The sequence below is a fragment of the Typopeltis vanoorti genome, chromosome 12 (genome assembly GCF_054136105.1).
Source record: "Typopeltis vanoorti isolate ZY-2024b chromosome 12, IOZ_Tvanoo_1.0, whole genome shotgun sequence".
Taxonomy (NCBI): Eukaryota; Metazoa; Arthropoda; class Arachnida; order Uropygi; family Thelyphonidae; genus Typopeltis; species Typopeltis vanoorti.
In genome coordinates this window covers 96,103,488-96,129,945 of record NC_143560.1, presented here as the reverse complement: position 1 = coordinate 96,129,945, position 26,458 = coordinate 96,103,488, and the positions used below count along the sequence as shown (strand labels likewise).

At 35.3% G+C, this 26,458-nt stretch overlaps 1 protein-coding gene across 1 annotated transcript in view; it reads left to right on the top strand.

Annotated features, from left to right (window-relative positions):
- Window positions 1-26,458, top strand: part of LOC150101028 (uncharacterized) — a 159,174-nt gene that overhangs the window by 80,729 nt on the left and 51,987 nt on the right. Inside the window, exons 3-4 of the mRNA XM_090402151.1 lie at window positions 14,151-14,228; window positions 24,300-24,397. Coding sequence (XP_090258277.1) covers window positions 14,151-14,228; window positions 24,300-24,397 — 176 coding nt within the window. The remainder of the gene's footprint in view (window positions 1-14,150; window positions 14,229-24,299; window positions 24,398-26,458) is intronic.

Below are 26,458 nucleotides of genomic sequence, written 5' to 3'. Positions count from 1 at the left end.
GTGGATGTGGAACCAATTTGTGCACTTTTGTCATTGTCATGGTCGATGTGTGGGATGGTGCATTGTCTTTTTTGTGTGCCAGTCTTGGCCGTTATTGTCTTACCCTTTTCCAAATAGTCTATTATGATAATTCATTGGGAATGCCAAAAAAACAGTGACCATCACCTTTCCAGCTGACAAATCGTTTTTTCCGGTGCTCTTTCAGTCAGGTGTGTAGTGGTGGATCCAAGTTTAATCCACAGTCATGAATCGATGCAAAAAATCTTGCAAATTACAATTAAACACCGCGTTGAAATGTCTTTTCACATGCGCTTTTGATCGACAGTCAACAATTGTGGCACCCATCGTGCACACAGCTTTTCATGTGCAATTTTTTGTGCAGGATACACCCATTCAGTTGAGCTTCCTACAATCTCACTCAGCGGTCTTCTATAACAATGCCATGGAAATGATTGACAAAATCATTTCCTTCATAGTGACTTCAACCAGGCGTCTGGAGTGCGTTTCATCTTCGATGGACTTATGACCATGTTTTAACTCATTTATCCAAAAATAAATAGTCTCTAATGCTGATGCAGTGTCCCCATGAATTGCATCTAACTCAGCTTTGATCTGCATAGCCTTTTCACTTCTTCAAATAAAAGTGTTTTATCACTGTACAAAACTCGTTTTTCTCTATTTTTATGGAAAATGCAAACATGGTCATTTTAAATGTTTGCCCAACAAAAACTACGTGTTGCACATGGCTAAAATTTTGACAGGGATTATGAAAAAGATATGTGCTGACACTGGTATGAATGAACGAATTGTGTCGTCTATTGGTAATTTACCAAACTTTTCAAACAACTATCATAATTAGCATCATCAGCATAACTGAATATTACCTTCGAAGGTGATATTCAGGTATGGCTAGAGACCATCCTCAATATCATTAATGTACAAATAAAATAACAATTTCCTGGGTACAGGAAATTCCCTGTGGTAATCCACTGGCAACCTTCTCTTAAACTCGGAGATACTTGTCAATCATCCAGTTTCCTATCCATGTCAGAAGCCCATTTTCCATACTCATCCCTTTGAGTTTGTTACACAAACTCATACATGCAATCCCATCAAATGATTGGGAAATCTATAGGTAGAATGGTATATACATTTCCTTCTTCCAGTTCTGTTGTCACTCTCTTTAAAACATGAGCAACTTGCTAAAGCAAAATATTTCATATGGGAAACTCATTTATAGACAGTCAGCCCAACAGCCAAGGACACATAACCAAAGCTAATAGATGGCATAATTTTAGGACTATAGGCTTCCCTGTATTTCTCCTGCTTATTCTCAGTTACTGAAGTGTACTTTGCATTCACATTTTGATACAAGTGTATTAATCTCCTGAAGATGACAATTTAATTTTGGCAAATGTTAGAAAGTACTGGAGATACCGACTGGACTGGACTATGTATCAGTCCTAACTCTACCCTTGTATAATGGAATTATTTTGCTATTCCTCCACTCATTAGGAATCATGTATATGTTAAAGCTAAGACTCAAGTTGAATAATCAGGTCAGGAATGATACTAACTCTCCTGCACATTTTTTTTCAGCACTCATGCCAGCTCTTGCAATAGCTATAACTAGCTACCTATATTGTTTTCATCCAGTTCCCTCTCATATCCAGAGAGATAATGGGTCTGCTTTTAATTCAGTAGTATTTCAGTAATAGCTAAATTGAGCACTTAACTCAGCTATTTCTACTGCATCTGGCAATTTCTTACCATCCAAATTCACTAAGCAACAACAAAATTTCTCTTGGATTTTTCTTGTCCTAGTATGAAGAGGTTAAACTAACTGGTGTTAAATGGATGGTTAGCATCAAAAAACAAGAACTCAAAAAAGAAAACTTCTGGAGGGTAAACAACAAATTACACGATTATTTGTTATTTATACTTTCTTATTTGTTATTTATACTCTATGAAATATCTGTACTTTCATTTCAATGAAATATCTGTACAGATATTTCATACTGAAAATAACAGTACATCATCAGTGTGTAGAAACAGGAACACAAGGTACATACAACAGTTTGTAGTTTACTAATTAAAAACTGTTGCCTCTGCTAGAAATTAATATTAATAAATAATATTACTAAAAACTATTTTTTTGATGGTTACATAAAATGAGAACGATTGTCTCTCTATCCCAAACATTTGGGATAGAGAGACAATCATTCCAATTCAGATTTGGCCGATGTAAAAGGGCTTCACAAATTTATTATTATTATTCGTGACACCTCCAAGGAGTTCGAAGACTCAACACAACATCTTCACTACCATGAAGTGTAGTGAAGATGTTTGAAGACTCAACATGGGAGGACACCTACTGTGCAACTCTCTGTCTCCACCACTACACAGAACCTCTAATACCAATCACCTACATCAACGCCATCTACTGCCCACAACCACCACCACAGCTAGTATTTTTTTTTCTGTAAATTGCGTGTGTTTTGAAGGTTTTGTCTGTATGCAGGATGAAAAACCTGAGTTTCCAAGAGAAAAAACCCTGCTTCCATCGTATGAGATTGGCTAACTCACCTTCAATTGAGAATGTCCATATTAGGATTCCTTCCGTCATGACGAGAATTGAACTTAGACCTTTTCTAAGCGAAGGGCGCAACATACCGTCATTCTTCCATTTGTGCTATGGAGGTGCTTTCTTTGAAAAGGTATTCTTATTTAAAACTGCTTCTATGGAGAAGACAAGCTTCATCACGCTGGAAAGATTATACCCATGAGTAGTACAAAGCACAGGCAAGAAGGATCACTAAGCGACTCTAATATGGTACAAGTATATGCTAATATGGTAATATTAGTGACCCTTCTTGCTTGTGCTTTGTACTGCTCATGGGTATTCTTTTCCTGTATATTCCCTCCAGAAGTTTTCTTTTTTGCAGTTCCTGCTTTATGATGCTACCCATCCATTTAACACCAGTTAGTTTAATCTCTTCATACTCAGTATGCAGTCCAGTACTATTTCCCTCAAACAACCTCTCACCATTTCTCATACACTGCTGACATTAGGAGAACTAAATCAGATTATGAGAAAAAGTTAGCTCAGTAGGCCAAAGGAAATTTGAAAGGGTTCTTTTGCTATGGAGTGAATAAGATGAAGGATTATAATGGATAACTTTAATCAGTACCGATGTTAGGAAAGTCATGGAAACAAAAGATATAATTGAGTTTGCTAAGTGATCACTTTGCAAGAATACATCATATCCAATTGAATTTTTATTGCAACAGAACCTGATGTAAGAATTCAGGCAGATGGAGGTCAACATACAGGGGGGGGGGTCTCAAAAGTTCTCAGCCTAACAATGAAAAAAAACTAATTTATAATTTCAAAATTATTTTTATTATTCAACATAATCTCCCTTAAGACTAATACATTTATTCTAGCGATGCTCCAGTGCCATTATCCCATCCCTGTAGTGGTTCTCAAGTAAGATCTGCAAAATATCCTCTACAGCTGCAATCACCTCTTAATTCGAAGAAAAACGCTGACCAGCAAGGAAGAGTTTTAGTTTTGGGAAGAGATAGAAGTCAGAGGGAGCCAAATCTGGGGAATAGGGTGGATGTTCCAACAGTTCATAGTGCAGATCCCTTAATTTTCCCATTGCCAAAACACCTTTGGTTGGTTCATTGTCCTGATGAAATATGATTTTTTTTCTTCTGCAAACCGGGTCTTTTCTCATGAATATTTTCGTCTCGTCTGGTTAAAAGATCAGAATAATATTCCCCGGTTATTGTTTTACTCTTTTCAAGATAATTAATAAACAAGCATTCCAAAACACTGATGGCATGACATTTCCTGCTGATGGAACCGACTTTGGCACTGAACAACAGACTTCTGTCCACTGTTTGGATTCTGGTGTGTAATGGTGAATGCAAGTCTCATCCATGTTAATAAATGAATGCACAAAATCAGGCTTATTCTTGTTAAAATGCTCCAAGCACTGTTCAGAGATTTTCACGTGAGTGCGTTTTTGATCTGCTGTGAACAAGCACGGTACCCATCATGCGCAAAGCTTTTTCATGCAAAATATGTCTTACACGCTCTTTTGAAATGCTATAAGTCTCAGCAATTTCACGCATTGGACTCTCCAGTCATCCAATACCATATCGTGCACTTGATTAATGAATTTTGGTGTTGTTACACTTTTTGGACATCCTTCATGTGGATCATATTCAAGGCTGGTACGGCCATATTTAAACTCGACAGCCCATTTTTTAATGGTTGAAAACAAAGGAGAAGAGTGCCCATAAACTTTTATGAATTTTGAATGAATTTCTTTTGGTGCTAAACCTTTTACAAAGCATTTTATAACTGCATGATACTCAATTTTACCCATTTCAAGGGATAGAGACAACACTTTTGCTTCAGACAGCTGTATAAAACAAACTACTTGCATCTGTCATAAGCATCACATGGATGCTTATGAGAGAACAGAGCTGCATTTATACTTCTGGAGGCCCGAGGCGCAACATCATTATGAGGCACTCAAAAATAAGCAATTTTTTAGTTTATTGAAAATAAAAGTCAACATTTCCATAATAACTCATTTTAATAACACAATACAACATTGGTATACATATATTTGCATTTTTAAAGAAAGCATAAAAATAAATCAGTTCAAATTTAAATTGAACTTCATTAAAATTAATAACTAAAAGTTTTTTTTCTGGCTTTGGTTTTAGCAAATATATCTATAATGTCATTATAATTGATTGAGTCTATTACATCTGATTCGATGCATAATAACGACAGGTCACTTGTTTTATTTTGGTGCAAGTTGCTTCTTAAATAATTTTTTATTTGTTTCAACACTGAAAATGAGCATTCAGCACTTGCATTTGAAATGGGCATCATCAAAAATATTTTTAAAATTGTTTCTACATTCGGAAAAGTAGACCTTAACCCATCGTTTATAAATTTGTACATATTTTTAATTGAAGAATTTTCTTCCTTTATCATTATTAAAAATTGCTTAACTTCATCAGTAAATTTTTCTGGATCAATATCAGCTTCATAAGTTTGTAAAATTTTATCAATACTAGTCTTGTACTTGTCTTGATCTATATATTCCTTCAAAAAAATGTCAAACATATCTAATATGTCGAAATAGCTTTTTGTTCTTTCATTAATTTCCAAAATTACTTATCGCAAATGACATTAAAAGTGTTCACAGCGAAATTTTCTTTCCCATGTAATATAATTATTATTATTATTATTATTATTATTATTACCCCAAGACCTCATGGAGTCAAAGACTCATCTGGGAGGTCCTTTTATCACACACACACACATATCATTATACTTTGTCGTAAACACACTCATACTCCTTGCAGACACCACACTCTCTGTCAAGGCATTCCAATCATTCACAACTCTGCACGAAAAAAACCTGCTCTCACTCCCCTACTCACACCCTCTTTATACAGTTTCCAGGGATGACCTCTGGTTCTCCCCTGATCTCCCACTATTCTCTGTAGACTTCTCCACTATTAATCCTATAACAACCCCTTACCAACTTGTAGGTCTCTATCATATCTCCCCCTCTTCCTCCTGTCCACCAGACTCTGCAAATTACATCTTCTCAATCTTTCCTCATACTCGACATTCCAGAGATCAGAAACTACCTTAGTGATTGTTAGATTGTGAAACTTCATCACTCATTTATTTTTTTTCGTTTTTTAACTCTTTCCTATTCATCTTTAAATTTTGTCTCATCTGTTAATAAATTCGCTTCTTCATTTACAGCAGCAAAACTATTTCTTATATCTAAAATAAAACCAACTAAAGAGTGTAACAAATTATTAGCTAAAAACAAATCCATATCAGGATCTTGTAGAGATTTACTAGTAGCATTTATTCGTTGTAAAATTTTGTCCCTCATAACTGTTAAAATTGCTGTTTCTGGTTTGTTAAAATGTTCAGCCAATGATGAGCTCTCTAATTTAGAAATAGGTTTTTCATGAGGAAAAATGGATAGTTCAAGTAATGCTTCTTTCATTTGTTTATATCCACGTTTCAAAGCCAATATAGTGTCAGCTCTTGCAGAGCACCTCGTTTCACTTTGTCTTTTAACGTTAAAAGATTTTTTTCTAAATGTTTAAGGAGTATACCCCATCTTCTTGTTGTAGATGAAAAGTAATTATCTACATTTTGAATAAAACAAAAGCATTGCACTGCTTCTGGACAAGATTCCCGGCATAGTTGCCAATTAAATTTAAGGAATGACTGGAGCACGGTATATAATGTGCAGAGGGAGCACGTTTTTTTCAGCCTAGCTTGTAAACCTGTATAGATACCTTTCATATTGGCAGCATTATCATAGTTTTGCCCTCTGCACATTTTTATATCCAAAGATAATTCTTCTAATTTTTTTAATACTACCTTTACCAAATATAAGGAATTATGTTGTGTAATTCTGGTGAACCCAATAAATGTTTCTCTAATGTCAGAATTTGCAGCAACATACCTAAATATCATCATAGCTAGTTGGTCATTATGGGCAATGTCTGGCATTGAATCGAGTATTATTGCAAAATAAACAGCTTCCTTAATTTCTGATATTAATATTTCTCTTGTTTTTTTAGCTATTAATTCATCAACTTATGATAAGAAAGATAATTTGATCTGCCAGACCCACAGTTGGCATACATTTTCATGTGATGTTTTAAAAAATCATCAAATTCACTTAAATAATGTAAACACGATAAATAATTTCCGCACGAATCAGAAAAAATATTATTTGTATTTCCTCTAAATGCTAGCCCTAGTTTACTCAGTAACTTAATGGTAGCTATTATTCTTTTTAAAACCTCTCTCCAATTATTTTCTTCAGATTGTATTTATTTGATCAATTCGACTACTTACAGAACTTGATTTTCTTTTGCAATATGTGCACATCGCTCGTATATGCTCAGTAGAATGCTCGTGATCACATAAGGTTCGTGTTATATTTTCCCAGTCATTAAAACCCTTCATTAAGCTATTATTTGACTTAGAAAACAATTTACAAACAAAGCAGTAAATTGCTTTGCTGGTTTCTGAAAAAATTAGACACTCTCATTTCTCCTTTGTTCCATTCGCCTTTTTACAGTAAAAATATGATACATTTACATTTCTGAGATATGTTCTGTGTATCCTTTTTTTTAAATTTTCGATTATTAAAATATGCTCGATAAACTGTTCATTAATAGTTAGTGGCCACACTGCTATATCGGTAGAATAAGAGATAGCTTCCTTGCTGGTAAGTACAGACTCCTATTGAAAATTTTCTTCAGAATCCTCTTGATTTGTTTCGTTTACTTCTTTCTCTCCTTCTATGTTTTCCACGTCATTTTGATGTTCTTCATTTTTACTTTCATCTCCTCCTGATAATGATACCAGTGTTTCATTTTCATTCCGAGAACTGTGAAGTACAACTTCAGTTCTACGAAATTCTTCATTTTCAGAACGCAAGAAAGACAAAATTGCCCCTTTTGACTATTTAGCTGTTTTTCATTTTCTCTAAGTCGTTTTCTTTTACTAGCTCTGGATTCAAATTTTCTTGGCATCATTATGTGTATTAATCTATCAAAAGCAAAATAAATATTTATTAATCCAAAATAAACATATAAATAAAATAAACAATTAGGTTAAAAGCTTAAAAAATACAAAAAATAGAAACAGTAGTATCTTGGTTTTGTTAAAATAAACGAGTAACAGTAAAATAAGAATAATAATTAATTGAATAATATATTCTTACCGCCTACGACAACTACTTTAACCATATAATTAGGTATATACACTTGTATACAATATACTGCTTTACAAGTGCTAGCCAAATAACGGTAACTAAACTATCAGTTTAATTGCCGTTTTTTGGAATTTCCTTTACTGTTCTATGATATTTGACCCTTTTTGGTGCACAATTTATATATTGTGTCTTTTCCCAAAAATATAAACGAATTTCACGTGTATACAATAAATATTAATATTAAAAAAATCTTGGTAATATTAAACTAGCAACCTTGTAAGTCATTTTATATAAATGACTTACTCTCCCAGATGAATCTTTGACTCCGTGAGGTCTTGGGTAGTAAGAATAATAATAAATAAATGACTAACTGATATCGATGGATTATAAATAATTATGCAACTTCTACGATACTTTATATTTAATATTAAATTTTCTAAATAGTTTAAAATCTTTTAATGTAATTCTAAATATATATATATTATTTACACTTTTAAATATTCGTGTAATTGAATTATAATTAATTTAAAGAAATACAGTATGTAATTAAAATCTTTCTGTGAAAGATTTCAATTGCAGTATTGATTATTGCTTTTGAGAACGTTGATTTTGTTTGACAAGCATCATAGTTGCTACAAAAATTCTGAATACCGAAAAAATATTAAAAGGTATGGTAATAATTTAGTAAAAGGATAAAATTTTTTTTTTTAAAAAAAAAAAGAATTTAAATGCAATCAAATTAAGCTTGCATCAAGGTAAAAATTGGAACTTCATGAACTGTAAAGTTCAGATAGCAAAAATCATCATATTTATGGAATTACAACATTCATTTATTACAAGATTTATTCAACTCCAGCTTTGATTTTTTTTTAAGTTGCAGTAATAAGCATAATAATTCCAGCTTCAGTTAAAACGTAGAGGCAATAAATAGTAACGATAACTTGCTATGCTTGCTAACATCCACTTTTTTACTCGACATTTTACTCTATAATGACTAGAATCTTGATGCACAAAAAAATGAACTGAAAAATCAATTTAATTTATAAATAATAATAAACTTGAAATTCAAATGCTCTATTTGTGTGATATAGAAACTTCTCTTACCCAACTAATTAATACAAATAGCAGTAGCACACAAAAAAAAAAACCTCTGTTGTCTCTGGAACATGTTTCAAAATGATCAAACTTTCTTTAACTCAAAAACTTATTTACTCTGTTTACAATTTCCACTAATTAACCTTCTAGTATACTTGCAAAGAGGTTAGCTAACTCTCTATTAAGTTACTTTTACAAACTGTATATCAACTTCAAATATGCCAATAGATTCTCTTAATGACACTTCTTGTTACTGTTAATCTAAATCTTAATTGTCCAACTAAAACACATTATAAGAGGAATTGTACAAAGATATATAATTTACAAAAGCTCTATCGCACATTCAGTCAAAGGTCTTGCACAAAAAGTTCTAAGGCAATTCTCTCATCTCAGATCTTGAGCTTCCTTCAGGGAATCTGACTTCAGAAATATCTCATCGGGAAAATAGCAGACTGTGAACTGTGCCCTGTGGTACTCATATACAGCTCTGGCAAAAAGTTATTCTCTCACAGCGAAAAGAAAAACTTCCGAACGAAGGTGCTTCGGGTATGTCTCACCTTTTCTCCTCTGCTTGGGCTCGTCAAAATTGCCTGAACGACTGCCTCCTTTTTCTGCTGCCTCGACTAACTCGAATTGTCGCCAATGTCAACCGGGATTCCTCTCTAGCCTGGAAGCTTTTCTCCAGCGATTGGAACATCTTCTTTCGGCAACTCGAAGCCTTCTCTTAAGACTGGAAGCAGGAAGCCCTCTGTCCAGTGACTTCTGGATCAGGGAAGCCCTATATGCTTGGCTCTGCCCACTTTTATTATGCCTTCTCTGAGACCTCGCACAAAGTTTGTAATCCCCGAAGAATTCGGTATGATTCTTTCATCTTAAGTTTCAAGTTTCGGCCTGCTCTTTGTTCTCTTCTGTGCCTTCTTTTGATTGTAAGTTGCTGATATCGGAAAGTTGTTTGAACCTTTCTGACTGACTTCTAGGTGTTTACGTGCAGAGCTTGCAAGCCTTTCTCATACACACAAAATTTAATAAACACCTTTTCTAATGCCGCCATGTAGATCTATTACATACAGCTCCAGCAAAAAACATTGCCTTCGTTTTTAACACTCTAACATATTCTTATTAAAGAAGTATATACAGTTCATTTCCAAAGGGCTATTTATAAAATATCTAATACAAAATATACAAAGACAAACGAGGTTATTTTTTACAACATTCTTATGGGACTTGACCTAAGTAAAAAATCGATGTAATGTGCTTTGGAATATTTAAGCTACAATCGAGTTTTTACAATATTGATAAGAACAATAATCTAAAAGTCCAGGTAGTCCAGCAAAAACCATCTGTGACAAAATGAAACTAGTTTATTAAAAACACAAAAATACAAATTTATTAAATATATCTTTATAGAGTTCATAATTAAAAGGACTCTAATAATATTAATAATAATAATAATAGATTTCTACAGATGTGTCTCATCTTGTTTTGGTATTATCAAAATTATCAAGTTATTCTGAAACATTATGAATTTTGCTATTTTATTATTATGTTGCTAATATTTCTTCAAATGTGGCACTTTTTACAACAAAACTGGCTAAGTTATGTTGAATATATCTGTTTGCAAATATACTCAAAATCCCTTTTGACCTAATAAAAAGGCAGAATGCTGATGAAACTTCATCAGCATTCTATCTGTTAAAATGCAATTACCCCCCCCCCCCCGCAGTTAACAGATTATTGTAGTTATGTGCACTGTATTTCATGGATTGACCCTTTTTTGCTGCACAATTTACTTATTGTGTCTCCTCCCAAATAACAACGAATTTCACATGTGCAAAAATAAATAATCAAAATGTGTGTTTCATTGGAAATATTATGTCAAATATTTATATTGTTTAAATAACATTTATTGAAAGAAATATGATATTTTGCTTCCTTTCCTTGCAAAATAAGATTATATGGGTCACACATTTCAATTTTAGGAACGATTTTTTATTTTTTTTATGAACAACAAATGGTGTTAAACTGCATTACTCGGGGTTTCCGATTGTGAGTCTTTTTAATTTATATCCAATGGTATTTTATCAGAGATTCTACGCCTTTGTTTTTTGCTTAAAACTGCAACAGTACAATTACTTTGGAAAAATAACGAATTCAAACAAAAGGAAAGTGCGCACATGTTATCTATCAGTATTTGTGTGTGTGTGTGTGGTGAAAATTTTGGGAGGGGGCCATTAAAGGCGAATTAATTCTGTTATAAAAATTTTGGGAATAAAATTTCATTTTGATGCATGTACCTACACATGGTTCAAAAGATAAACTGTAGGGGAAATATCACTACTTCAAAACTGCCGCATAATATCAAAAATAGCTGAAAATATGTACATAACAGTTGACTTCATAACTGCCATTTATTTCGATTTGTAGTGAGTGATTAGGGGGGGAAACCAAGCAAGTTGAAATGCAAAAACCTACAGATTACGTTATAAAAATGATGCATTACATGATATGATTCAAGATTTACGTATGATAACTAACCTTCGAACTAAGATTAAGAATAAAATAGGAAACTTAAATTGGAACAGATGGAAGCTGTATTCATTTTTAGATTCGGATTTTCATGAATTTATAAAATAATTGTTTGACAAAAAATTATGCTGGCATTAAAAACTATAATTATACGATAAAAACAAGCAGCAAAATGAATATAACTCATAGGTATTTAGTCTGATATAACTTAGATTCTGGTTACCAAGCAAACGGCAAGCAACTGCATTTCTTGCTGTAGGCCACAGAACGTAGTGCCAGGTAATGTAGTTAAGTGTTCTTTTCAGCGTGAAGGATTATTGCACCTTCTAATGAATATGATGGTCAAACTACACTTCTTATCTATGTTCTTTCAGCAGCAGGTGGACAGAATATTATCCAGGTTTGCTGGACATGTGTATACGTCCAGCAAAGAAATGATATGTTTACATACATGAATTTTATGAAATACAGAGTTCCTGTTAGTTTTATATTCTAAGGAAAGAACAATGTATTTCAAATGGAAGCCTTACAAATTTTTCAGCAGCCTCTAGTTTTTATATTATGAATTTAATATTTAAAAATAAGTATTTTATTTTGTAAAACTATGCTGTTTTTTTTATTGTTCTTTGTGAGGAGTAAGGTTTTAAAATGAGGCCCCCTAGAGAGTGAGGCCCCATCCTACGCCTCATGCACCTAATGGTAAATGCAGCCCTGTGACAGATGTACTAACTTAGAAAAAAAACATATTGACAATAGTGTTGCCATCTGTGGTCGAGGCCGAGAACTTTTCAGACCACCCTAGTACTGAAAAATATCGATGCAAATACAGTAGGGAGATTAAATGGTATGTTGGCACATGTGTTACAAGAACGTGTAACTCGTGGAGGCCCATGTAGATACCAAGAAATTATATACTTGGTTTAATCCTTTATCCAAATATAAGCAAATAAGTTTGCACCTGAACTATTTTCAGGACTAGTGCAAGAGAACTTGCATTGTCTTATCAAACTGTTCAAGTAAGTCATAGTTCTGGCAAGGTTCCAAGGAGTTGAAAGAGAGCAAACTAGTTCTGTTGCATAAAGTAGAAGCTCCAAGACAGAAGTAGCAAATTATAGGCCAGTTAGTTATCCCAGGAACAGTGGTTCAAGTATTGGAAAAATTGGTTCAAGGTGGATTCAGGAATGGGCAGATAGAAATATGATGCTTTATGGTGAGCAGCATGCATTTGTGAAAGGTAGGCCCTACCTTACCAATAATTTATTGACATTTTATAATAGTAACAGCTGAATTGGATAAGGAAAAACAACTCTACACCATGATACTGCTAAACTCTGTAAATGAATATTAAGCTGGTAGCATGAATCGAGGAGTGGCACACACACAGAGAGACACGTAGCACATAGAGACACATAGCAGACCTCCCACGATGAGCCTTTTGACTCCATGGAGGCCTGAATAATAATAATAATAATAATAATAATATGGTGGAGTGTAATCCAGAAAAATGAGGATGACTTATGGAGTGCCTCAGAGCTCTATACTATGACCACTGCTGTTTAATTTGTATATTAATGATATAGGTAATGATATGTTTGCTGATGATGCAAAACTGGAAAGGTCAATAAAGGTAATGTAGAGATCTTACAGGATGATTTCAATAAATTGGCAGTGTGAGCGAAAGATAATGGTTGTCAATTTAATGTGGCCAGATATAAGGTTATATACTTTGGGAAAAGTTACATGCTGTGTAGTATGTTTATGATAGTAGAACTACCGGAAGTTGATGAGGCTACGGATGATGATAGTGGAATGAGAGTTGAAGATCGGAGGTATATTACAAAAGTTGGCAAAATAATCAAAGGTTACTTGGATTTTGAAGGGCACTTTGACAAGTAGAGTTAGGGAAGTTATCTCCCTTTAAGGCTATGATACTCTGGGATTATTCCCTATGAGGATAGATTGAACATGTGTAGGATTCAAAGTTTAGTTAACAGGCAGAAAAGAAGGAACGTGATAAAAACTTGTACGTTACTAAAGGGGTCCTATGAGATTGATGCAGAATCTGTAGCTCAATTGGAGGAATGATGGTACATTGCACCCTTCGATTGGAAAAAGTCTGATTCAATTCTCATCATAACAAGAGGAATCTTTATATGTTTTTTCAATTAAAGGTGAGTTAGCCAATTCCATATGGAGATTGCAGGGTTTTTCACCTTGGAACATGGGTTTTTCATTCCACATACAGGCAAATCAGCCATCATAACACATGCAATTTACATACAAATTATACTGTTGGTGGTAGTGATAGGTAGTAGATGGCATTGATTGTATTTGTGTGTAGAGGGAGAATTAAGTAGTAGTGAAGTGGAGTAGAGTCCTCTCACAATGAGTCCTTGGAGGTGTCACATAATAATAATAAGAAGAAAAAAGTGTAAGACTCAAATTTTTTGCTTGGAGAGTAATTAACGACTGGAATGGATTGCTAGAGGTAAGTTGTGAGTGCTCTGACAGTAAATAAGCTTATGGAGAGGTATTGAAATTCAGCTGGTCAAAATAACACATTACTGTAGAATGCACAAGAGAACATTTAAAATACTATAGTTACTAAGTGATAAAACTCCATATATTGTTCAGACTATGTTATCATTTTTTTTATTTATTTTATTATAACATAATGGGCCTTTGGTGCTTTATTCTAAATGTCAATGATAACATTTTTTTCTCCCCTTGATTCAGTTGCTTCAAGAAGTTCTTGAACTACTTGGTATCAATGAAGCTGTGTGGGTGCTCACAAAAGATGAAACATTTTACCAGGTTAGTATATAATTAAATTCATAATGATTTACTTTTACATGTTTATTTACAATGTGCACTGAACTGTGCATAAAATAAAAGTACTGAAATGAAATTTAAAATGGAGTGTTTTTTGTTGTGTTTTGGAATAGGGAAAGATAAGATGCTTTAGCAATAAGAATGAATGAGCATTACAATATGTTATAGGATCCTCATAGATCTAGTTAAAATCTCTTTCTGTGCCTGTCGTAGTTGTTTAAATTCATATAATCTTTTTTTTTATCTTCTTTTCATCATTTCCACTTGTGGGTGGTCAACTGTGATCTAGCAAACTTTATTATGTCAACTGCTGAGTGTGGCTCTTTTTAGTATGCTTCTTATTATGTGTGTTAGTTTATTTATATATTTTGCATTTATGACAGAAATGAAAAACTCAATACCTTCTCTTCTTAGAACTAGATGAAAAAAGGCCATCGTAGATAGGATTTGAACCTTGATCTTTCCTGGGTAGATATATAGTAAAACTGTTCCGATTGAGATTGATACTTATCCCATTTTCTCCATACATGTTAAGCACAATGGCCTTTCATGGCCACGTAACTTCTTTGAAATCAAATTAAAGCTCTGATAGGGTGGCCAATCCTGTCTGCATAGTGCAGTATGGTTGTCAATGGTATGCATTCTTGTGGCCAGACTTCCTGTTTGGCAGGATGATAAACTTGATTTTCTGAGAGAAAGAACTCTGGTACACCTTGATTATATTAGCTAACTCACCTTCAGTTGAATTAAAAGAATATTATACAGGTTCTTTTGTGTTCTAGACAGGATTTGAACCCAGATGTTTCTAACCAAAGGGCATCATTCAAACAGACTGAGCAATAGAGACAAAAGATGCCACTTATAGTTATCATGCCTGTCATTCTCCTTAAATTCATTAATGCTAGTATATTTGATCATCCTCCATAAGAAAAACTGCTGTTTTTTTTTACTTTAAAATCTTTCCTGTTGATTTTCAAATGAACTTTTATCTCCATCAGATCCCCCCCCGGTTTTGGAAATGCAGCGATTCTTGACTTTGGTCAAGATTATTGATAATGAAAATGGTTGTTAAATAGAGATAAAATCCATTTGGGGACATTTCAGCCAAAATATAATATTTATAATATTCATTTGTTACTATTATGTAATTCAGTGGCTTCCATAAAAAGAAACTCAACTGAGTTGAGTTTTTTTATTTTCTTTTTATGTTTTTGTCATAAAAAGAAATTCTTGATGTCCTTGGTACTTTGCTTATTTTGGCATTTTTTAAAATAAAATGTAGGCTGTTTGATCAGCACTGACTTGAGGAGCATAATAATCTTTTCCTTTTTTTTTTAATATAAATCTTCTGATAGTTTCATGCTTTCCTGCTAGTGTGACTCATATTTGACACTTCATTTTTTCTTTCCATGTTTCACTCTGGCCAGATTATCTCCAGCTCCTTTTGTCATTTGAGAAAGGAGATTTTTCAAGTAATCTTTTGATAATGTTTACATGCTTTACATTGGTTCGTATTCAGTCCTGTAACACATTGTTATTCAGTATTATCCATTTAGGATTTGATTTTCTTCACATTGTTTTGCATTGTTCAAGATCTTCGGGGATAAGGAGTGTTAATTTTTTACTTCTAAACTTGCTGTCAGAGTTATTTAGTTTGCTTTCTCAAAATTGAAACATTGATAAAAAGTTGACTTGGTTGAGTATAATGACTCTCTGAATTTGAACCATGAGACCTGTGCTGTGTACATGAAATGTTATCTTGACAGAAATCTTGGTAAGTTGCTGATAACAAAGATAAAGAGGGTGTGGGTTGCATACCAACTCCAGCATTCACTATTAACAGGAGAAGGAAGTTTTGGATTATGTATTAAATCAAGGGAGATAACTTCTATCAGTTGTTTCACAATATTCACCATCTTTGCTAGCCTGGTTGGCCAAGTGGTTAGAGTATCCCTTCTACAACCAACAGGCTGTGGGTTCAAATTCTGCTAGGGCATGGATATCTGTGATTGTCTTTAGATGGGAGATGAATTTCATCGCCTAGTGTGAGACCTTACAGTGCTTATTGCAGGAGAAATATTATAGTACGGGAAGAATTTTATGGCATTGAATGATTGAGTTGCTCCAAAAGTCACTGACTTTAATAAAATATGAATGACTGAGGGATATTCTAACAGGAATAGAAGTCTGTTGTATATTGCAGGAACATAGGCCAGGGTAATAAACCAGGGTGGAAGAGAAAGCAGGTAATGATACTGGATTTGAGAATGTGTAGTGTGAAAGGGAGGTAAAATATTTAATATAGAATGGTTCTAAAGAATGGAAGTATGAAGTGAGTGACATGTTTTGTGAACATAGTTTAGCAAATAAGAAGAGGTTTATTATTATACAAGATTTCAACCATGAGCATACTCCAACTATTTCAGCTATATATTATTATTATTATTATTATTATTACCCAAAGACCTCATGGAGTCAAAGACTCATCTGGGAGGTCCTTTTATCACACACACACACACATATCATTATACTTTGTCGTAAACACACTCATACTCCTTGCAGACACCACGCTCTCAGTCAAGGCATTCCAATCATTCACAACTCTGCACGAAAAAAACCTGCTCTCACTCCCCTACTCACACCCTCTTTATACAGTTTCCAGGGATGACCTCTGGTTCTCCCCTGATCTCCCACTATTCTCTGTAGACTTCTCCACTATTAATCCTATAACAACCCCTTACCAACTTGTAGGTCTCTATCATATCTCCCCTCTTCCTCCTGTCCACCAGATTCTGCAAATTACATCTTCTCAATCTTTCCTCATACTTGGCATTCCAGAGGTCAGAAACTACCTTAGTCAGTCGCCTTTGGACCCTTTCCAACATCTCTTCATCCTTCTGAAAACCCGGTGACCAAATCTGGGCACAATAGTCCAAGTGTGGCCTAATCAAAGCCTTATACATTGGAACAAGTATCTCCCTACTTCTACATGTCAGTGTCCTCCGCATCATTCCCAGAAGTCTTTGTGTTGTCTTCACAATTTTGGCGATGTGTCCCCTAAATTTTAGATCCTTATCCACTATCACCCCCAGATCTCTTATTTCCTCTACTTCCAACAATATATTCTCACCAAGCATAAATTCTGCATCCCATCTTTGTTTTCCAAATTTTAAAACTTTACATTTTGCAACATTGAACTCACATTCCCATTTGCTTGCCCAATCACTCAATTTATTCAGGTCTTCTTGCAAGGCCACAACATCTTCACTACTCTTTATGGTTCGTCCCAACTTTGCATTATCTGCAAACAACTGAATATCTCCATCCAAATCTTCACCAATATCATTAATATATAAGTTAAATAGTAATGGCTCTAAAACAGACCCCTGAGGCACTCCACTAGTGACTTTCCTTTTCCTGGATATTGCACCCCCATACACAACTTGTTGATACCTATCAGATAGCCAGTCTCCAATCCAATGCACTAATCTAATATCCAACCCCATCTGCTCTAGTTTGATTGTCAACTTATCATGAGGTACTCTATCAAAAGCCTTTGTGAAATCCAAGTATATTACTGTGTATCCTTCTCCTCTGTCCAAGGACGCAGTCACTTTATTGTAATAAGTAAATAGATTACTAAAACATGACTTTCCTTTAGCAAATCCATGCTGTCCATCAAAGATAATACCATTGTTGTCAACCCACTTTGGATCCTAGTTCTCACAAGCTTCTCCAGCAACTTAACCACAACACCTGACACACAGATAGGCCTATAGTTTGATGCTTGAGTTCGATCACCTCCTTTATGAAGTGGCACAGTCTTTCCCTCCTTCCACTCCTTAGGAACTTGACCAAGTGTAAGATTCGTATTAAAAAAATATGTCAAGGCAGGTGTCAACTCCCTGGCACATTCCTTCAGAATACGCGATGATATATTATCAAGTCCCACAGCCTTATTTACATCTAGTTTACTCAACTCCCCAAACACCTCTTGCTCACTTACAGTCAGTCTCTCCTCCCCATCATCAATTGCTCTCAATCTCTCCATGAAGTCACATTCACAAGATTGAAAGATCTTTATGAACTGCTCATTAAGTATCTCCACCACATCTTCCGCAACATCTGTCTTTATACCATTTTCTCCAATCAATATCATCCTTCCATAATCATTCCTTCTTTTGCTGGCTGCATATCGAAAGAACTCCCTAGGATTCTTTTTGGCTTCATTAGCTAACTGCTGTTCATACCTCTCTTTAGCTACTCTCACCAACCAAGTCACCCTCCTTTCCTGATCTTTGTAGACCTCATGAAATTGGTTATTTCCACTTCTCTTATGCTGCCTCCACAATGCCCTTTTTCTCTGAATGGCATGCTTAATCTCTTTATTCATCCATCTCACACCTACCTTATTTAACCTTCTCACCCTTGGAATACATTTAGACATTGTCTACTAGACAGTTTTTGAAAATCCCTCAAACTGCATTGATCTCTTTTCCAGCTAACTCCTCATTCCATTCTACACCTGCAAGCTGTCTCCTGAGCTCTTCATAATCACCCCCCCCCCCCTTGTAGTTCCACATATACCCTTTTCTCACAGGGGTCCTCGCACTGCTGGCAACCACCCAGGTAATCAGCTCATGGTCACTCTCACCAATTGGTGGATGATTTGACATCCCCATTTATAATTACATCCTCTGATGAGATGACCAAATCCAAGACCCTCAATCCTCGTGTGCCCTCTGTTACATACTGTCTGAGGTAGTTATCCCTCAAAAACTCAAGAAACTCATTTTATTTACTTCCAGTTGTTATCTCATCATTCCAGTCTATATTGCCATAATTAAAATCACCCATAATGATCACCCTTTTCTTATTTGCTTGGCTAATTTGACTATACATTTCACTATCACCACCATCCACATTACCTGGTCTATAACAACATCCCACCAAGTATTTGATTCCATTCACCTCTATCTCACACCATATTGCCTCAAAACCACTGGCACTATTTCCGTCTTGCATCTCTACTTTGTATGGACATAACTCTTTCTCTATCATCAATAGCACTCCCCCTCCCTTTTTATCCCCTCTGTCCTCACGAAACACATCATACCCTTCCATCTCTATTCCTGTCAGGATGTCATCCTCTTCCAACCATGTCTCACTTATTCCGACAATCTTTGGGTGAACAGACAAAATAAATGCAACCATTTCATCTGCCTTGTTTCTTATACTTATAGCATTTGTATACAAACACAACAGCTCATTTCTGGATCTACAGCTAGTTCCACTGATACCACTCACTCGATGTGATCTCTCCATGCTCGACTGGGGCCATTTCCCTTTCTGCTTCTTCATTTTAGAACCCTTTTCAATTCCAACTGTTTCCTCTTGATCCCTGGTCATCCCATTCCTTTCCTGCCTACACATGCTCTCACCTCCTCTTGGAGCATCCACCTTTCTCATGCTGTGTACCCCTGTTCACCCTGAGCCTTCCCATTTCCCTGCTCCTCTTGCACACCCATTCTCTCATTTTCTATACTCATACCACTCACTTCCCCATTTATAACCATCTCTTCAATCTCTCCTGTCTTACTCTCCTGCTCTTCCACAGCACTCCCCCTCTCGATCTGATTCATTCTCTCTATTCACTTCTGTACTTTCCAGCAGCAGTCTCTCCAAGTGACTCACACCGTAACCACTCAAATCAGTCCATCACTCCCATAGAACTCACTTCATCCCTCAAACTCATTCCACACATTAACAAACCGTACTCCCATCTCCTCACACATTTCAGCCAGCATATCATTCATAATCCTTGCTCTCCACCTCATTTCACCACAGTCATACCTAGGCAACACACTGACTACCCTTCCTGTCACACTATTCTCTTTTATCCTTCGAAGCAGCCTGTATTGGAATTAGAAAATCTTTGCGTGGAATAAAGAAAGTGAGCTTCTTAATTAGTGAGAGATACAAATCTTAGGCACCATGAGGATTATCTGTTTTATGTTTGATAATAGCATCGGAAGATGTGATTGAAAAGGAGCTGTTGACTCCTCTTCCCTTCAGATTAGAACTGATTGTGTGTCCTTAAATCTTTGAATTGAGCAGACAATAGAAGTGTCAAAAAAAAAAAAAAAAAAAAAAAAAGGAATATGTGCAAAGTTACAGAGAAGTAGATTGGTAGACTTAGAAGACAGAATGGACAAATAACATGGAAAACTTAGAGCTAAGGGATACAGTGTTGCTTAGTATTTGCTGGCCTAGTTGGCTGAGTGGTTAGTACATCCACTCTGCAACCAACAGGCTGCAGGCTTAAATCCTATCCTGGGCATGGATGTTTGTGATTGTCTTTAGGTGGGAGATGAATTTCATCCTTTCCAGTGTCCGATCACCATCATAATATTGGAGGACTGAAGTGGCTTGGAAAAGTTCTATGTTGATGTATAGAGCAGGGTTTCTGGACTATATAAAAAAAATAAATAAAAATACAAAAAAATTATAAAAGTAATAAAAAAAAATCCTTTTCCCACTCATGGTACTAACGTACCACAGGCTTACAATCTTTCATGAGTGGGAGTCACATGAAAAAAAAGAAAAGGAATTGCAGAGCTGTTTGAAAACATTAGAAGGAATATAGCATAGAAGGAAGATAAAATTAGAAGTTTGAAAAGAGACTAGCTAAAACAGCCAAAGGAATTCAAAGAAGTCCCAAGGAAGAAAGATAGATTATTTCAAAATTACTTTTAGATAGAAAAGATGACTATTAAGTTGGATAGAAGATAATTTAGTGATCATTGTCAGTGTGTTTAATGCTGGTAAAAAAAAGATGGGATTTCTATGGAAGGGATTGGAAAACAAATGCAGGAATAAGGAAACATCTAGTAGTAATAGAAGTCTATTTAAAAGTCACTTTTAGACAACATTCTGATATTATTATTATGATTATTATTTACATTTGACCTCATGGAGTCAGCGATTCATCATGGGAGGTATACACTATTGCACATACTGCTCATCCATCCGTGCCTTAAATTGATTCAATGTGTCTACATTCGCAACACACTCAGGCAATGCATTCCACTCACCAACCCCTCTCCATGCAAAGAACCTATTCCTCATTCCTCTGTTCACACCCTCCTTATACAGTTTCCAGTGATGGCCTCTTGTTCTACCCCCCCCCCCCAGTCTCCCATTCTATGAAAAATCTGTTCAAAGTCAACCTGATAACAGCTCCTGACTAGCTTATATGTCTGTCATTTCCCCCCCCCCCTTTCCTCCTATTCATGTGGCTCTGCAACTTATGTTCTCTCAATCTGTCCTCATACTCCACATTCCAAAGACCACTGACCAGCTTTGCGAATCTTCTCTGGACCCTTTCCAACATATCCTTGTCACCATGAAAACCCAGTGACCAAATCCATATGAGGCCCATGAAATAAATTTCATGTCAAAAGTAGTCATTATTGTCAACACCTATCTACCAACAATATCTATGGAGTCAAAAGACTTCACAGGAAATACATGCTGTCAAACACAAAGCTCATCCATGCTTTAAACTCATTCAGCATATCCAAATTCACCACCACTCACCATCCACTCCCTATGCAGAGACCCTGCTCTGTAATCCCTTGCTCACATCCTCCTTATATAGTTTCCAGAGATGGCCTCTTGATTTACTTCTTTCTACATTCTATGACATTTCTTCCACATTAATCAGGTAACAGTCTCTTACCAGCTTATGTCTGTCATATTCCTTCTCCTCTTGCTATTCACAAGACACTGAAAATGCATTTTTCAGTGCCTTGTGAATAGTGCTTCCAAACTGCGAAAAACACTTGAGTCAATATTTTGTGGACCCTTTTTAATATATCTTCTTCTTCCTCCATGAAACCTAAGTAACCAAAATCTTTGCACAATAATCCATATGAGACCTGATCAAGGCATATACAATGGAACCGTAATGGAACCTCTTTATTTCTGCAGGTCAAGTTTCTGCACATCATTATCATCATTCAATGTGATGACTTCACAACTTGAGCAATCCACCACCACTACTTCCGTATCTTTCATCTTCTCCAATTCTTTCAAAATTTCATCGCCTAGCTTATACTTTTTATCCCGTTCTTGCCTAAGCAAATTTCAAAACCTCACATTGCCACGTTGAACTGGCATTTCACTTGTTCTCTTATACAGTCTATTCCAATCCTCATGTAGGGACACCACATTTTATTGATTCCTCATCATTCTTCCCAATTTTTTGCGATCTGAAAACAGCATATTTCCAGTTCAGCCCATCTCAATATCATAAACAACAACAATCTCAATACAGATCCCTCCAGCACACCACTTGTGACTTTCCTCTTTTAGGAACTGTGCTTCAAACTTGCTGATACCTATTTAACAGCCAATCACCTATCTAACTCATTAGTATAGTATCTAATCCCATTTGTTCCAATTTATTACCAAATAAATCAATATTTATAAAGATATTCACAAACATGTTTGGGTGCAAGACCCTTATCCCCAACCTGTTTAAACATATTCCTCTGTACCTGAACAAGCCAACATCCCAGAATCTAATTTACTACAGAAAAGGAAAACAAACAATAGTCTGGCTTTTCTAGACACTTAAATGACAGCTGAGAGAGAGAACTCAAGTAGCACAGGTGGAACATCATTTATGAGAACAGGCTGAGAAAAAATGTCGTCTCCTAAACTTGGTGAGTAGAAAGAAAAGGAGCGATATGACTGAGACACAATTTGTTTAGACGACTTATTTGATGGATATTGCTGGTATCTACCAAAAAGCAGGAATAAAAATGCCATCTCTAAAAGTTGTGTAAAGAAGTGGTGTGTAAGGAAATGAGTAACACGCTGAGTTCAGGCTCAGTCTAAGTTCTTTTGCATAGAAGGTGATCAAATGAGTGGAGTGCATTGTGGAGAAGGTGAATGAATTAAAAGTGTGATAGACCTTCTATGATAAATCTTTTGATTTCTTAGAGGCCATTATTTTTTATTAATAATAATAGAAGATTAATCCTTCAATGCATATTCCTTCCCAAAAGAGAATAATTGGCAAGAGCCTCCCTAGCTCTCCTTAGTCCTAATCATTATTTTTTATTTCTTTTATTTGGAAATTGATAGGTGACCAGCTCCACCTTTAATTGTTTGCCAGTGGTTGAATCCATGGCTACCAGTGGTTTAAAAATTTTGTGGGGGAGGGTGAGAAAGAAAGTACAGACAGTACAACAGATAACTTCTGCTTATCAGATTCCTTAATCTTAACTGGTAATTATTGTTTGAAATAGAGTTTGAAAACATTGCAGAAAAATCAACCAACTTTTTGTTAAAAAAAAAAAAAAAATGCATTGAAGGGTTAAAATCCAGAATTTGAGATGTTCTTACTTGCCTGTACAAAAAATAACTTATTTGGGAACTGGTTATTAAGGACAGGATGAAAAGACCTGGAAAAAAAAGTTTTTTCTTGTACAATTAGAATTGAACTCTATAATGGTCTTTTTTTCTTTCTGTCTAGCAGTCTACTATTGTAGACACAAAAGCATTACCACAAGGTTGTACAGATGCCATATAATAGTTAGAGAGATCTCATAATAATTCTGGGTGTGATTTTCCAGGATTATTTTGTCATTCATTGCCAGATAGATGTTAGGATTTGAATATATATAATTTGTCAGATGCTTTTATAATTTATTCCTTTTGAATGAATATGACTTTTTTAAATCATACTTTATAACTATCAGTTTGATTATTAACTTTTTTTATTGGATTTTGTTTGATTTTTATTTCTCCCTTCTTCCATGGAATCCGGTGAGTCATATTCAGCTACTTCGGGAGTGCAAATAGATGAAAGGAAAAAAATGACAGAAAGTAATCACCACTGCTCTCCTTTCTCACTACCTTTCTGCACAAATTATGTGAATGTTTTCTTGTATTATTGTTTTAGTAGTTTTGCTATGTGTTAACATCATAAAATATGGACCATTTATTTCCTACTTAGATACAAACTATTTTTATATTTTCCAGGTTTATTTTCCTTGTGAAGGTCCAGGTTTGCATTGCGATTTTGTACTGCAAAGTCTCACATCAAGAGGAATAGGAGATAAAGGCTATTCTACTGTTGGGTGAGATCTTTAGTTCTTATTTCAATGACTTATTTTATCAATAAATATGACTGATGTTTTCAAATATGATGTGATTTGAAGTTTTTAATATACTGAGAAGTCTGTGTTTGTGGATGAATAAACTTTATTATTGTGCCTGATAAGTCAAAAGTCAATTTTTATTCTATCTTTCAGACAATGTTGATTGAAAAAAAATCAATCTGTTTTTATAGTTACCATTTTTGACTTTTACATCACATAAGTTATCATTTTTAGACTTTCACATGTCTCCTGATCACTTAATGATCAGGATAACAGTAATCCATGTGTTATCTTATAGAATGAAAAATTACCTTTTTATCTCTGCTGACTGATGTCATCATCACTATCAATAGTAATGAGATGTGGTTTAACCTCTCAATGAGTCTGCTCAGCTTCAGGCTCACTGCCCACTATATTACTAGATACTCTTTCTCCTTCAGCACTTTCAATACATCTCCACTATTTCTCTAAACAACTGAACATTTCCATCAGAGTGGAAGGTATTAAGCAGTTTGAATACCTCCCATTAGAATGTGGCCAGTTATTAAGTGATACCTTAACAAAACCTTACCCTTCTAGGATTGCCCTTTGTTATATTATACAACTTGCTGATGCCTATCAGACATCAGTCTTCTTCTCAGCCTATTAAATTTATTATTCATTTCTCTCCCTTCTCCATTTAATACATGCTTGCCAAAAGGCAATCTGTGAAACACCTTTGCTGTATAGAAATATTACTGAATGTTTGGTGGTGATAAGGCTGCAGTTTCAAATTATAGGCCAATCTGTATATCTGGAGTTGTGGTGAAGGTATTGGCGAGAAGTAGGATACAGAAATGAGATGATAACAATGATATTCTCTCTTGTTATTAGTATGGGTTTGTTAAAGGGAGCTCATGTCATACTAACTTACCTCTGTACTATAATAAGGTGAAAATACCTTGGACAGGGGGAGATAAATATATATGTGTGTACTTGAATTTTGCAAAAGCTTTTGATAGACTGCCACATGACAAACTGTTAAATAAATTGAAACAGATGAGATTGGATAAACAGACTTCTGAGTTGGATCAGTGACTGACTGTCAGATAGGTATCAAAACATTTTATATGGGATGGTGTATTGCAGGGGTCAGACCATTGTTGTTCAATTTGTATGTTAATGAATATTGGGATGGGTTTAACTAGTGATATGCAGCTGTTTGCTGCATTGGGGAGAGTAATGCATTGTCTAGCAGATGTTATGGCCTTACATAAAGACTTGAATGGGCAGGGTAAGCGGAACTGTCAGTTCAATGTTGCAAGGTTTTGAGATTTGGTAAGCAATGATGGGATGCAAAGTACACACTTGGTGGGAAAACTTCAAAGGAAGTAGAGGAAATGAGAGATCTAGGAGTGATGGTGGACAAGGACATGAAATTCAGGTTCTTATCTACCTTGTGGATAAGGACCTTCACACTGCACAAGTTGTGAAGATGTCACATTGGATAATGGCAATGATGCGAAGGACCCCTGACATGCAGAAATAAAGAGGTTATTATGCCATTATATAATCCCTTGATCAGACCTCATATGGATCATTGTGCACAGGTTTGGTCACTGGGTTTTCATGGTAACAAGGATATGTTTGAAAGGGTCCAGAGAAGATTCACAAAGGTGGTCAATGGTCTTTGGAACATGGAGTACAAGGACAGATTGAGAGAATGTAAGTTGCAAAGCCTCATGAATAGGAGGAGGCGGGGGGATATGAGTGAGACATATAAGCTAGTCAGGGGTTTTTATCAGGTTGACATAGAATGGGAGATGGGGAGTAGAACAAGAGGCCATCACTGGAAACTGTATAAGGAGGGCATGACAGAGAAAGGAGTAGGTTCTTTGTATGGAGATGGGTTAGTGAGTGGAATGCATTGCCTGAGTGTGTTGTGAATGTAGACACATTGAATCAGTTTAAAGTATGGTTGGATGAGCAATATGTGCAATAGTGTGTACCTCCCACAATGAGTCTCTAACTTCAAGAAGGTCAGATGATGATGATAATAAT